This window comes from Microcebus murinus, chromosome 19, assembly GCF_040939455.1.
Source record: "Microcebus murinus isolate Inina chromosome 19, M.murinus_Inina_mat1.0, whole genome shotgun sequence".
Lineage (NCBI taxonomy): Eukaryota > Metazoa > Chordata > Mammalia > Primates > Cheirogaleidae > Microcebus > Microcebus murinus.
In genome coordinates, this window is record NC_134122.1 from 43,806,854 (window position 1) to 43,822,644 (window position 15,791).

A 15,791-nucleotide genomic window follows, 5' to 3' on the forward strand; every position below is an offset into this window, starting at 1 on the left:
TGAGCCCCCGATTAGTAGGCCAGACACCAAGACCCTCTACCCTCCCTTGTCCTAGGGTACGGCCCCTCATGCATCCAATTACCCGGTATTCAAGAGACAACCCCTCCGAGAGTCCCTCGACCCCGCAGAAGAGGCAACCCTCGAAGAGGAAGCGCCCGATATAACGATCCCGAATGGCCGCCTCTTACCACAGCACCCCATAGACCTCCTCCTTATGTGCCCCAGATTTGCGCACCTTCATTAATGCCTCCCCTTACAATGCCCTTGCTTTTGCGTGCCAAAAAAGACTTAAGTCAAAGAGTTACGCAATTAAAGGATGTCTTACAACTTCAAAAAGAGTTTGCCCAGCTTTCCAAAGACTTGTCCTCCCTCCAAGATACGCTTAAAGATTCTGTTTTCATTAGCCACCCACGTCATGAGACCGCCCAATCATACGCCACCTTAAATAAGAAATCCTTAAAGTCCTCCCATAAAGCCCTAGCATTCCCGGTAGTTACCCGGTCTAATAGGCGAGAAGACCTTGCTGCCCCTTCTTCGAGCCAGTCCCTGCCCCAAGATTCAGATAATGAGGATACGGAAGGGAGGGAAAGAGAAAGCGAAAGTGATGACCTCCCAGAAGAAACAGACTCAGAGCCCACTGAATTTCGCAGACTAAAGTTCAAAACCTTAAAAGAACTGAATTCTGCTGTTAGGGCGTATGGGCCCAATGCACCCTTCACCTAGTCCCTCCTAGAGGCAGCCTGGGGGGGGGGCGGTTACCTGCTCCCCAGAAAATGGATCAAACTAGTACAGGTGGTCCTTTCTCTCGGGAAGTTCCTCTCTTGGAAGGCTGACTTTCTCTACCGCTGTCAGACCACGGCTGCTAATAATTAAAAAAACCCCAATTCTGCATCTTGGACCCTTGAAAAGCTTAGCAGACAGGGGAGATTAGCCACTGAACAGCGCCAAAGGAGACTCCCAATTGGACTTTTGTCTCAGACCGCTGCAGCCGCCTTCGGCGCCCAGCGAACACTTCCCTCTAAGGGATCTGTTCTTACTCCCCTGACAAAAATCACCCAGGGAGCTCAAGAGGGTTTTAGTGAATTTGTGGGCAGGCTTTTAGAGTCTGCTGAACGGACCCTCGGACACGAAGATGAGGATAATAGGCTTATTAAACAGTTAGCCTATGAAAATGCCAACAGCACCTGTAGGGCCATTCTTAGAGGCAAACTCAAAAATAAAAACCTTAATGACATGATTAGAATGTGTAATGATGTTGACCCCTTCGCCCATAAGGTATCGCAGGCCGTGCAGCTTGCGGTTGGGGCCGCCATCCAAGGGACCGCGGCACAGAGGGACTGCTTTAAATGCGGTCAACCAGGGCACTTTGCGAGGCAATGCCCCTTATCCGCCTCCTCTGCTACCCCTAACCTCAGTGAGCCGCCAGGCAGGCCAGCCCAGCCCCCCTCCCTCTGTCCTCGCTGCAAGAGGGGAAATCATTGGGCCAATCAGTGCCGCTCCAAGACTGATGTCCTTGGAAACCCCTTGCCCCCCCTTTCGGGAAACGGCCTGAGGGGCCAGCCCTGGGACCCCCGTCCTATTCAATTTCAGTCGGCCTCGGGGAACAGCCGACAAGAGAGCCCCCAGACTCTAGACTCCTCCGAGCAACCACAGGGAGCACAAGAGTGGACTTGTGTGCCTCCTCCGACATAATATTAAGACCTGAGGATGGTGTTCAAATTTTGCCCACTGGCTCCTTTGGACTCCCCCCCCCCCCCCCCCCCGGCTAATATGTTCTTTTTTATTCTGGGCCGAGCCTCCTCTACTCTTGCGGGGCTCATAGTCCACCCCTCCATAGTAGATAGTGACTTCACCGGGGAAATTAACATCTTAGCCAGTGCGCTTACCAGCCCTGTGTATGTCTCTAAGGGACAGCGCTTAGCTCAGGCATTACTCTTGCCCCTTAATACATCCTTCCCAGCCATCGCCTCTAACCGAGGTGCTTCTTGCCCTAGCTCTTCTGATCTCTATTGGGTCCAAGCTATCACCAAAGAACGGCCCACCCTGCGGCTAAAATTAGATGGTAAACTTTTTGAAGGCCTTCTTGATTCAGGCACCGATTCCACGGTTATTGCCCAAGACGCCTGGCCCAATTCATGGCCACTGCAGCCCTCCCTTACGCACTTACAAGGTATAGGACAGTCTAAAGATACTCTCCAGAGCTCAAAAATTTTAACATGGAAAGACCCTGAGGGAAACAGGGGTACCACTCAACCCTTTGTAGTCCCGAGCCTACCTGTTAATTTATGGGGGCATAATATCCTTGCGCAAATGAATGTCATTATGTGCAGCCCCAATGAAGTTGTAACCAGCCAAATGTTTAAACAGGGATTCCTCCCAGGACAGGGTTTAGGCAAGGAGGGTCAGGGACTGAGAGCACCCTTGTCCACCGTCCCTAAGTCAGACAGATCAGGACTAGGGTTCAAAGACCATTTGAACCCTAGTCCTAGTAAGGGCCATTGATCCCCCTGCACTTCAGGCAGATAAAATCACTTGGAAAAGTGACTCCCCTGTCTGGATCGACAGTGGCCCCTCCCGTCTAACAAACTAGCCGCAGCTACAGCGTTAGTGCAGGAACAATTAGCTGCCGGACACATAGAGCCCTCTACTTCACCATGGAACACCCCCATTTTCATCATTCAAAAAAGGACTGGCAAATGGCGGCTGCTACAAGACTTACGGGCTGTTAACCAAACAATGGTTCCCATGGGGGCACTCCAGCCTGGTTTGCCTTCGCCCGTAGCCATCCCCAAAGGCTACTATAAGATAGTCATCGACCTAAAAGACTGCTTCTTCTCCATACCATTGCACCCAGATGACTGCAAACGCTTCGCATTCAGTCTCCCGGTAGTGAACTGTATAGGACCCTCTCCGCGCTTCCAATGGCGAGTATTACCTCAAGGCATGGCCAACAGCCCTACCCTTTGCCAAAAATATGTGGCTGAGACAATTGATTCTTTAAGAATTCAACATCCTCAGCTATATATAATTCATTATATAAATGACATTCTTCTCGCCGGGGCCGACGAGGCAACCTTACATCAAGTTACCATGCAGGTTGTCTTGGCCTTACAAGCTCGAGGCCTCCGCTTGTCCCCTGAAAAGATTCAGGTCTGCCCCCCTCACCTGTTCCTAGGCTTTGAATTGTTCCCCAATAAGGTCCTCTCCCAAAAGGTACAAATCAGAAAAGACTCTCTTCAATGCCTTAATGATTTTCAGCGCCTTCTAGGCGACATTAATTGGCTTTGCCCGTATTTAAAACTCACCACAGGACAGTTAAAACCCCTATTTGACATCCTGCAGGGAGATGCCGATCCAACCTCTCCACGCTCCCTAACTAAAGAAGGGCACCAAGCGCTTAATTTAGTCGAGCAGGCCATAAATGCCCAGGCCATTGGCTACTTCTCCCCTGACTCCCCCTTGTACTTCATTGTCCTCCCTACCCCCTTTTCGCCCACAGGACTCTTCTGGCAGGGAAAGCCTCTTTTTTGGGTTCACCTATCGGCTTCCCCCCCTAAAGTTCTTCCCACCTACCCTTACTTAGTAGCTAAAATTATTCGCTTGGGGCGAGAAAACTCCCTTAAACTCTCTGGAAAGGATCCGGATATCATAATACTCCCTTACAATGCTTCTCAAATTCGGTGGCTGATACAAAATGATGATGACTGGGCAGTTAACTGTACGTCTTTCCAGGGCAAACTAGATAATCATTACCCCCCAGATAAACTAATTCAGTTCCTCTATCGAACACCTGTAATATTTCCCATGAAAACGAGAGTCTCCCCCATTTCAGGAGCCGTCTTAGTCTTTACCGACGGATCCTCCTCAGGCACCGTGGCCTATAGCATTAATGGCCAGGTCCGCAGTTTTCCCACCAAATTCTCCTCTGCTCAACTCGTTGAGTTAGCGGCCTTAGTCGTGGTCTTCAAACACATAGATCAGTCACCATTTAACTTATATACTGATAGTTCCTATGTTGCTCATGCTGTCGCCACCTTAGAAACTGTGCCTCATATTCGGCCCTCCAACAATACTGCTCAAATGTTTCAACAACTACAAGGACTCATTCACTCCCGTTCTGCGCCCTTTTTTATAGGCCATATTCGCGCCCACACTGGCCTTCCTGGGCCTCTAGTCGCTGGAAATAATCTTGTTGATCAAGCAACCCGAGTTGCAGGCACAGTCCACACTATCACTGTTGATCCTGTTTGCGCTCCACGCCAAGCTCATAATTTACACCATCTCAATGCCCATACCCTCAGACTTAAATTCTCTATTACTACAGAACAAGCCAGAGAAATCATCCGCCAATGCAGGGCCTGTTTTACCCTTCTCCCTGAGCCACACCTAGGAGTCAACCCTCGCGGCCTGATCCCTGGGGAGCTCTGGCAAATGGATGTCACTCATTACCCCTCTTTTGGAAAGCTTAAATATGTACATGTCTCTGTAGACACTTGCAGTGGATTTATCTTTGCTTCCCTACAAACAGGCAAAGCCACCCGCCACGTTATTAGTCATATTATAGCCTGTCTCACCTCCCTCCCTCAGCCTAAAGTTATTAAGACTGACAATGGCCCGGGATATCTCAGCTCCCATTTCAAAAGTTTTTGTGCTCAGCTAGGCATCAAGCATGTTACAGGCATTCCATACAACCCTCAGGGCCAAGGTATTGTAGAGAGAGCTCATCAGACATTAAAAAATATGCTCTCCAAACTACAGTCGGGAGGAGGAATTTTATACCCTTTGACAGGCAATTCCAAAACCCTGCTTAATCATGCCCTGTTCATTTTAAATTTTCTCACCTTTGACGCTGCCGGTAAAACAGCCGCCGACCACCTTTGGCACCCATCCACCACAGATACTTATGCACAGGCCTTGTGGAAAGAGCTGCTTACAGGCTGGGGCCTGACCCCGTCCTCATATGGGGAAAGGGACATGCCTGCATCTACGATACCCAGGCAGGAAACACCAAATGGCTACCAGAGAGAACAATTAAGTTATATAATCCACTCAGGGAATCCCCGGAGAAGAATTCTTAATTCTGTTCTCTTCCAGAAATACAATGACTCCCCGAGAAAAGGTGCTGCCCCTCCTGTTCCTGATTCTGGTCGTAATCAAGAGCACCATCGCAACCAACATCCATCAGATCTACAACTATACATGGCAGGTAATTAATGAGGCAGGAGACGTTGTTAATTCTTCCTCACGTCTCTCCCCCACTATCCCATGAGATCCATTAGAAGTCGACCTATGTGTATTAGCTCTCGGGGCTAAAGACCCTGCGTGGGGCCTTCCCGCACTTTACGCCCCTCAGCCAGCTCCTCCAACGGCTGACTCCTCCCCAGGCCTTTGCTCCTCGGGAGCTGGACGCTCTACGACGAGATATAAAGACTTCTATGTTTGCCCAGGGGCCCATCGACCTCGCGCCAACAACTACCAATGTGGCTACGCCCCTGACTTCTTTTGTGCCTCCTGGGGCTGTGAGACCACCGGTGACGCCTACTGGAACCCCTCCTCTTCCTGGGATTATGTCACCGTCAAAAAGTGGTTTCCCCGCCAAGCCCCTTTGTCCCCTTATGCCCCACAAACCCCCACTGACCCTCAGTGTAACAACCAGTGGTGCAACCCCCTGTTAATTTCGTTCACTGAAGCTGGAAAAAAGATTTCTTGGGATCAGTCCAGGGGATTTGAATGGGGACTCAGACTTTATATGTCTGGAAGAGACATTGGTCTCACATTTAAAATCAAATTAATTAAAAGCCTCCCCAGAGGTCTTACGGTTGCAATAGGTCCTAACCACAACCTACACCCCCCACGGCCTCGCGGTCCCTCCAAGGGCCTACTCTCTCCCCCAGCTGTGTCCCCTTCTCCGCTTAGCACCTCCCTATACCAACCTACCCTGCCAGAGGGGCCCCCCTCCTCTGCAGAATTGATTCTCACATTAGTCAACGCCTCTGTCAGGACCATCCGAGAGGCCAACAATTCAGAATATCAGGAGTGTTGGGTATGCTACTCCCCCCGGCCTCCCTTCTATGAAGGTGTCGCTACATTTAATAAACCATTATTTACTAACGACACCAGCAAACTCAGATGGGGCCTAGAGACCCATGATGGCCTAACACTTAGCCAAGTCACAGGCCTAGGCCTTTGCCTTCTTGGCCCAAAAATGCTCCCCCCCCCGCACCCTTAGAGAAAATATGCAATCAGTCAATTACTGTCGACTCCACCTTTCAGTATATTCAGGCATCTAACACCTCTTATTTTGCTTGTTCTTCCGGCCTTACCCCGTATGTAGTCACTGCAACGTTTCTTGAGCGTAGAGAATATTGTGTGTTAGTCATGCTCTTCCCCAGACTCACTGTACATCCTGCTGACAAATTGCTCAAATTTTGGGAGCGTGGCACCACAATGCTCCGAGGAAAAAGGGAGCCCATCACGGCCATAACACTCACAGTTGTTCTAGGCCTTGGTGCCACAGGGGCTGAAACAGGCATAGCCTCTCTAGTCACCTCCAACCAGCAATACCTGCAGCTCTCTGCTGCCATCGATAATGATCTCCGAGAGCTACAGCAGGGCCTAAAATATCTCAAAGAATCCCTCGCTTCGCTTTCCGAAGTAGTGTTACAAAATAGAAGGGGCCTAGACTTAGTGTTCCTCCAAGAGGGAGGTTTGTGCGCAGCACTTAAAGAAGAATGTTGCTTCTACGCAGACAAAACAGGCCTAGTAGAAGATAGTATTGAAAGAGTTAGACAAAGCCTAGAAAATAGAAAAAAACAGAGAGAACAGAGCGAAGCATGGTATCAAAATTGGTTTTCTACATCCCCCTGGCTATCCACATTGCTTCCCAGTGTCTTAGGGCCGCTTATAGGTTTTCTGTTGCTCCTCACCTTTGGGCCTTGGCCATTCAAAAAACTAACTGATTTTGTCAAGTCACAGGTAGACGCAGCCACACAAAAATTGGTCTCCGTGTTTTACCAACGACTAGAACAAAGAGGCTCCAGAGAAGACCTCCATGAAGAGTCTCCCAATACACCCACTAAAGGTCTAAATTTCTCAGACCTTGCCTCAGACATGGAACGCAGTTGGTTCCAAAAGCTGTGGAGACGCCCATGACGGGATTATCGCGATGTCGTGTACCAGATGCACACCCCGCCGACGGTGAGGTGACTCCATGACGGGAATATTGTAGGTCCAGGCCCAGGGGCACACTTCATAATCAGAAGTGCCGGAGCTGGATGCCACCTACATAGCCTAAGACAGAGGCCTCACCTTCACATTTATCGCCCAATCTCATATTTGGGGTGCTGGTCTCGGAAGCCCATCGAGTAGCCTAAGACAGGCTCTCCACCAACCTATATAAATCTCCCTCATATTAATAAAGAGAGGGGGAGATGTTAGAAGCTGAGACCCTCAACACCCCTATGACTTGTCCTACGCACGGGCCTCGCCCTGGAAAATTCCTAGGACAAAAACAGCACCCCACCCTCCAGCTATAGCTCCGAAAAGAATGCGTTCTATGACGTGCTGACCGGGAAATGCTCCAGGGTGTGCTAACTGCAATTGTTCCCGACCACTTGCCAGGTTGGGGTTGAGTTATCAGTCACAAACAGCCTTAATACTGATAAGACACTGGTTGGGGCTAATTAGCCCAAACCCAAGCCTCATCGTCACCCCACTCTATTTTTCTGTTTCTACTTCCTTGTTTCTGTATGCTTATAAAACCTACAAAGAATCCAAGTAAAGTAGACCTTGACAACCATTTGCTTGGTCTCGTTCCTTTGTCTCGCCCATCTCTTTCAGGCATGGTCCCCCTTGACCCCCACGAGTAACAGAAGGTTCCACGGGCCGGGACAGTTGAGGCAGTAGTGTATAGGATCAATGTGAAGAAAAAAAAGGGAAGGCAAAGAGGTATGATTCTTTATTCTAGGCAAAACTGTGTAAGTATTTTCACAGTTTAGTGTGAAGAAGAAAGTATTTTACAAAGAAATGGAAGATCCATGCTTTATTTTTTTTATTGTTTTTGAGACAGAGTCTCACTTTGTTGCCCAGGCTAGAGTGAGTGCCATGGCATCAACCTAGCTCACAGCAACCTCAAACTCCTGGGCTCAAGCAATCCTTCTGCCTCAGCCTCCCGAGTAGCTGGGACTACAGGCATGTGCCACCATGCCCGGCCAATCTTTTCTATATATGTTAGTTGGCCAATTAATTTCTTTCTGTTTATAGTAGAGACGGGGGGGGGGGTGTCTCACTCTTGTTCAGGCTGGTTTCGAACTCCTGACCTTGAACAATCTGCCCGCCTTGGCCTCCCAGAGTGCTAGGATTACAGGCGTGAGCCACCATGCCCAGCAAGATCCATGCTTTATATACCTGTTATGGGGCTGGTCTGAATTTGGTGGATGAGAATAATTTTTAAAAACTGTGGTCATTCTCTGCCAAGAGATAATTTAAAAACTTTCAAATTAAAAAGTCCACAGGTCTTTTCAGGGCACAGATGAGTGCCTAAATTGGAGTTTAAGGTGTCTGCTGAACTTCATGAGTGCAGGAGGCTTAATTAAAATAAATAGTGATATAGCCTACATGTTAAAGACTATTGCAGATAAGGCTGTGGCCAGGAGGAGTGGCTCATGCCTATAATCCCAGTACTCTGGGAAGCCAAAGCAGGAGGATCACTTGAGCTCAGGAGATGAAGCTGAGCCTGGTCAACACAGCAAGCTCCCATCTCTATAAAACATTAAAAAAACTTAGCCAAGTGGTAGCACACACCTATAGTCCTAGCTGCTTAGAAGGCTGAGACAGGAAGATTGCTTGAGCTCAGGAGTTGAGGATGCAGTGAGCTATAATTGTGCCACTGCCCTGAAACCTCAGTGACAGAGAGAGACCCTGAAAAAAAAAAGATGTAAAGCTATAGTCTAACAAAGTTAGATCTATTAACTTGCCTAAGAAAAAAAGGTAAGAGACAGGGACAGTTTAGGATTTGGTGGAGTTTAGATAAGAGTTAAATGAAGCAGATTCCAAGGCTTGATTCCTTGAAAGCTGTAAAGTTAAAATAAATGTATAATGTCATATTTGAAGCTCTATACTTGGAATGGAAAAGTGTCTAAATGACCCACATCGCTCAGATCCTCCAGGTGAGAGTGGGATGTTCCATTCTTACTGATAGGATTTCAAACAGCAAAACTTCTCAAAGTTTATTTTAGTGAACAAAGTTTCTCAGCCTATATTCTTCCCTTAATTAACAAAAGCAGATTCACAATGGATATATATTTATACCTTTCGAAATCATGCTCAACTTTAATATTTGGCATGAATGTTACCTCCTTGAAGGTAGATAACATTCAATTTCCCCTTGGTTGGGTTTAAAGGCTTCTTTTATTTTCAACAACAATAATAGTAGTATAGGGAGAGGTGGGGTTAGCCAAAGGTTGGTTAAAGCTGTGGTTCCCATCACCTGAGCCTCAGACTGGTACCTGTCTGTGGCCTGTTAGGAACCAGGCTGCACAGCTGGCAAGCAAGGGAAACTTCATCTGTATTTATAGCCGCTTCCCATTGCTAGATTCACTGCCTGAGCCCCGCCTCCATTAGATTCTGCATTATGGTGAGTCATATAATTATTTCATATTACAATGTCATAATAATAAAAACAAAGTGCACAATAACTGTAATGCGCTTGAATCATCCTGAAACCATCCCTCCTCCATCCCCCACCATCCATGGAAAAATTGTCTTCCATGAAACTGGTTCCTGGTGCCAAAAAGGTTGGGAACTACTGGGTTAAAGGATACAAAAGTACAGCTAGATAAAAGGAATATGTCTTAGTGTTATAGAGTGACTATAATTAACAACAATTTATTATATATTTCTAAATAGCTAGAAGAGTGGATTTTGAATGTTTCCAACACAAAGAAATGATAAATGTTTGAGGTGATGGGTATACTGATTACACTGATTTGATCATTACACACTGTATACATGTATTGAAATATCACACTATACCCCATACATGTATGGAAATATCACACTATACTCCATAAATATGTATACTATGTACATAAATGGATACAATATGTACAGTTATTGAGTCAATTAAAACTGATTAAAGCAAAAATAAGGCCAGCGTGGTGGCTCACGCCTGTAATCCTAGCACTCTGGGAGAGCGAGGCGGGTGGATTGCTTGAGGTCAGGAGTTCAAAACCAGCCTGAGCAAGGACCTGTCTCTACTAAAAATAGAAAGAAATTAATTTTTTTTTTTTGAGACAGAGTCTCACTTTTGTTGCCCAGGCTAGAGTGAGTGCCGTGGCGTCAGCCTAGCTCACAGCAACCTCAAACTCCTGGGTTCAAGCGATCCTCCTGCCTCAGCCTCCCAAGTAGCTGGGACTACAGGCATGCACAACCATGCCCGGCTAATTTTTTGTATACATACTTTTAGTTGGTCAATTAATTTCTTTCTATTTTTAGTAGAGACAGGGTCTCGCTTAGGCTGGTTTCGAACTCCCGACCTTGAGCAATCCGCCTGCCTCAGCCTCCCAGAGTGCTAGGATTACAGGCGTGAGCCACCACGCCTGGCCCAGAAAGAAATTAATTGACGAACTAAAAATATATATACAAAAAAATTAGCCGGGCATGGTGGCTCATGCCTGTAGTCTCAGCTACTTGGGAGGCTGAGGCAGTAGGATCGCTTGAGCCCAGGAGCTTGAGGTTGCTGTCAGCTAGGGTGATGCCACGGCACTCACTCTAGCCTGGGCAACAAAGTGAGACTCTGTAATAGCATAGGTATTGTGTGTGTGTGTGTGTATGTTTATTTGTTTTTTTTGTTTTTGAGATAGAGTCTTGCTCTGTTGCCCTGGGTAGAGTGCAGTGGCATCATCGCAGCTCACTGGAACCTCAAACTCCTGAGCTCAAGAGATTCTCCTGCCTCAGCCTCCTGAGTAGCTAGGACTACAGGCCTGAGCCACCATGCCCTGGGAATTTTTCTATTTTTAGTAGTGATGCATCTTGCTCTTCAGGCTGTTCTCAAACTTGAGCTCAAGCAATCCTCCTGCCTCAGCCTCCCAGAGTGCTGGGATTATAGGTGTGAGCCACCCCCCCCCACTGGTATTGTGTGTTTTAATCATGTGCTAGACCCCATTGCCAAGTGTTTATTTATGTGTCATCTCATTTGATCCTCACAACTAACCAATGAGACAGTTATTAGTTTTTTTTCTTTTTTCTTTTTTTTTTTTTTTGAGACAGAGTCTCACTTTGTTGCCCAGGCTAGAGTGAGTGCCATGGGTCAGCCTAGCTCACAGCAACCTCAAACTCCTGGGCTCAAGCAATCCTTCTGCCTCAGCCTCCTGAGTAGTTGGGACTACAGGCATGCGCCACCATGCCCGGCTAATTTTTTTCTATATATATTAGTTGGCCAATCAATTTCTTTCTATTTATAGTAGGGACGGGTCTCGCCCTTGCTCAGGCTGCTTTCGAACTCCTGACCTTGAGCAATCCGCCCGCCTTGGCCTCCCAGAGTGCTAGGATTACAGGCGGGAGCCACCGCACGCCCGGCCAGTTATTAGTTTTTAACACATGAGAAAACTGATGCATAGCTTATCTAGGTAGTTGCTTTTTCTATTATAGTATTTACTTTCATTCTGCCTTATGCTTTAGCTAATTTTTTTTTTTTTTTTCAGTTTTGGAGGCATCAACATGTGAACTAAAATAAAATCTGAAACCTCCTCAGCTGAATGAATTGACTTCTCTTAGCCAAAGGGACCCCAGGAATACCCTAAAGCTGAGTTGCTGGCCATGAAAACGGAGATCAGACAAGCTTGGTCATTCCCCCTTCCCTTCTGGGAGACATCCTCTGTAACTCATTAACAGGCCTAAGGCTATACAAAGCAAAGCTTAAACCACACCTGCAGGCCATCAGTTTACTTAACAGATCACTTGAGTCTGAAAATACATCCAGTGGCTTGTCTCTGATTAACAGACTTAAAACATTTCAAGCCTTTAGACAAAACTTCGTCTCTTTAACCAATAAAAAATCAAAGAATATTTAAACCCACCTTTAACCTGTAATGCCCCACTTCTAAACGTCCCGCTTTTTTTGGCCAAACCAATGTACACCTTCCATGTATTGATTTCTTTACATGGAATGCCTGCCTCCCTGAAATGTATAAAGCCAAACTGTAACCCAACCACCTTGCTCAAAGCTTCTTGGGTGTGGCTCTCTGAGCCATGGGAGCACCTATTCGCCTCAGAATACACCACCTCTTTAAATTATTTTACAGTTTGGGCTATTTTCCGTTGACAAACATTATATTCTTCTCTGTGACCACCACAAGCTTCCTATGTGGTAGACTCTCAACAAACATGGGACTGAATCTCTACAGGACTTGTAACTGCTTCCGTCACAGCTAGTAAGCTGGAACACACGCGTGTTCACTGGGCTGCTCCGTCATTCCAGGTCTCAGCGCTAGGAAATCACTTGGGCAGCACAAGAGCGGGTGTTGGGTGGGTTTGGGTGGGCTGACCAAATCTCTCTCCACCAATACTGTCGCAGATAATGACGTCGGCGCGCCAGTGGCCGTCGCTCACTCCCGAGGAGGCGGGACTTCCTATTTCCCTATAGTACTTCCGGCCAGAGCCGGGAGCTTTGCAGGTGGACTGTACACTTGCTGAAGAGGCCCTTGTTCAGACCTGCTGAGATGTCCGAGGGCAGGTGAGCTTGTAGGGTCCTGGGGAGCTGAGGGAGTCGAGCGTTCCTGGCCAGTGCTCCACCCTGCAGTGCTCTCGGTCTTTTATTCCTTTCCTGGAATCTTCCCAGGTTGCCAGAGCCGGGCGTTGCCTGCTCCCTGCCGCTTTAATCGAACCTAGACTTGGGGACTGAAGGGAGTGCAGTGCGTGTGTGCCCCGGAGGAGGGCCGGCCGGCTTGGCAGCACCGCCCTGCGCTTCCTGGAAAGCCTTATTTTGGAGTAGCGGAACGTGATCCCTTTGTTTTTTAAGCTTCTCACAGAAAATTGGCATGTCACTTTGGAAGGGGCGTAATTGGTACAGGCGACCAAAGAGTTGGCATCTATCTTAGAGCAAGAGCCCCGTTCTTCCAAATCAATTAACATTTATGATGAAGGACAAATAACGTTAAATAGATGGAGAACTTTTAAAGTAACTTTTACATGGTGCTTGCCACTACCTGGGGACTGTTCTGTAATAATTTGTGGGAGGATCTAAATGAGAGTGTGACAGCCCTGTCCCTTAAGAATTAGTCCCATCGGGAAGAGAAGGTTAACAAATGCCAAACTGTTAGGGAAAGAAGAGAGAGAGATGAAGAGAGAGGACCTCTCTTTTGTCTGACGTTAATATAGCCACGGCTGTTGTCTTTTGATATTTGCTTCATAAATTCTTTCATCTTTTTAGTTTTAACTTTTCTGTATGTTTGTATTTTATGTGCTGTTGTAAACAGCATATCGCTGGGGATTTTTTTTTTTTTTTTAACCTAAGCCAACAGTCTGCATTTTGACTGGCTGGTTTATTGTTTATTGTATTTACATTCATTGGTACTGCTGAGATATTTGTTCAGATCAAAACCTTATCCTTGACTCATTTAATCTATCAGCAAATCCTGTGGACTCCACCTTCAAAATCTAACCAAACTTGAAAGCACTTTTCATCACCTTCACTTGTCCATGTTATAGTCCTTTCTCACCTGGATTGCTGCTACAGCCATCTAACTAGTTTTTCAGCATGTTCAAATCATGGCATCTAGAGTGATCTTCCTTAAAAAACAAAATTGATCTCTTTTCTCTCAAAAAACCCTCCAAGGACTACACATTTCACTCAGAGTAAAAGCCAGAGTCTTTATTTAGAGTGGCCTCCCAGGTCTTATATGACCTGGTCCTGCTTCAATCTCGAATCTCTTACTAGTTTCCTGTTTGCTTTACTGAATGGTCTCCTCCAACACATCCTAGCCCCAGGATATTTGCACTTGCTGTTCATTGCCTGGAATGGTCTTCCCTCATAAATCCACATGGTTCAGTACTTTGCCTCCCTCATAATTTTGGGACTGTTACCTTCTCTGTGAGGCCTTCTCTAACAATCCACATCCTTAGCATATCTGTTGCACTCATTGTCTTTGTGCTTAAATCATCATATGACATGCCATGTGATTTAGTCATTTATCTGGTTTAGTATGTTCTTCCCTGCTAGGATATAAGGGAGGTATTTTTCTATTTTTGTTTACTGCTGTATCCCTATTGCCCTAAACAGCACCTGGCTTTTAATAGCTACTCCATAATATAATTGTTAAATGAATGAATTTGGGCTTTTTGTACCATGTTACACTTTGTATTTCCTATACTTTTTTCTCCTTTCTTGCCTTTTTTTGGATTGAGTTTTTTGTTTTATTTTCTTGTTTTACTTTCCCCCTTCTACTTGTTTGGAAGAGATTTACTCTGTAAATTTCTGTTCTTATAGTGGTTAACTTTTAATTTTTAATTTTACTGTGCATACTTAATTGAACCTAATCATAATGTAGCCCTGTAGACAATATTGTTTTCATCATTAAGGTACTGATTTTAAACATGTTTCCTAGATCACCTCAGTATTTAATTACTTTTATAAGATGAGAGATCACACCTGTAATCCCAGCACTTTGGGAGGCTGAAGTGGGAGGATCACTTGAGCCCAGGAGTTCAAGATTAACCTGGGCAACATATCGGAGACCCCATCTCTACTAAAACCAACAAAACAAAAAAGATGTGAATGTTCAACAATAAAAGTAGTAGTTGTTACTGTTTTTTTGGTGGTTTTCTTTCTTTTTTTCCTTTGGCATGAAGTATATAAAAAAAACAGGACATTATGCTAAGTGAAATAAACCAGTGATTAACATATAGTACTGTATGATTCCACTTAATGAGGTATCTAGAGTAGTCAAAGTCATAGAAACAAAAGGTTCCCCCCACCCTTTGGGGAAGAGGGGGGAGTGGAAATGGGGAGTTGTTTAATAGACATAGAATTTCAGTTTTGCAGACAAAAAGTCTGGAGATTGGTTGCACAGCTATGTGAATGTACTTAGTGCAACTAAATTGTGCACAATGATTAAGATAAATTTTGTTATATGTATTTTACCACAATTAAAAATAAAATAAAGACAGCAGACATATTTGTCTAAAATTAGGCTAAATACTTGGAAAGTGTTTTTTTCTGGGTGGTAATTTTTCTTTCAAATGTTTGAAGGAATTCTGCATTCTTCATTTAGTCTCCCAACATGAACTTCCAATCAGTGAAACCCTCTTAGATTTCCCTACCTGGAAAGCTAGTCTCTTACTCTCTTATTTTTAAGGTGCTTGCTCATGGTAGTTAACCAGAGCATGGTTTCCATGTAAAGCCTTTGCTTGCTCTTAACCCACATGGTTCTCCTTCACTGAACTTGATCCTTGCATTCCTAATTGTAGGTCTTAATTTTTTTTTTTCTGTTATCTTTCCAAAATAGATTGTAAATTAGTTGCAAGAGCATGACTTTTATTTCATTAGGTTCTTTACCATGACAGAAAGGTTAAGGTACATAAAGACTCATGACTTGTTAGTGCCTGAACCAGGATTACTACCTAGAGCGCCTAAATCTCAGTTAAGTGTGTTTCTCATTGATGTTGATTTTTCTTTGATAGTTGTCATGAATGGCATCAATGAATCAATGATACTTCAGACCTGATAGCAATTACTTGGGTACAATTAAACAACAAAATTCTTTTTTTTTTTTTTTTTTTTTTTTTTAAGAGAC

The 15,791-nt window shown here is 45.5% G+C and overlaps 1 protein-coding gene across 3 annotated transcripts in view; it reads left to right on the plus strand.

Annotated features, from left to right (window-relative positions):
- The first annotated feature begins 12,634 nt into the window (after window positions 1–12,634).
- TBCE (tubulin folding cofactor E) overlaps window positions 12,635–15,791 on the plus strand; it is a 70,085-nt gene continuing 66,928 nt past the window's right edge. For all 3 annotated transcript variants that reach the window (XM_075995479.1, XM_075995480.1, XM_075995482.1), the window contains exon 1: window positions 12,635–12,733. In XM_075995479.1, the coding sequence (XP_075851594.1) occupies window positions 12,720–12,733 (14 nt within the window). In that variant the 5' untranslated portion in view covers window positions 12,635–12,719. The remainder of the gene's footprint in view (window positions 12,734–15,791) is intronic.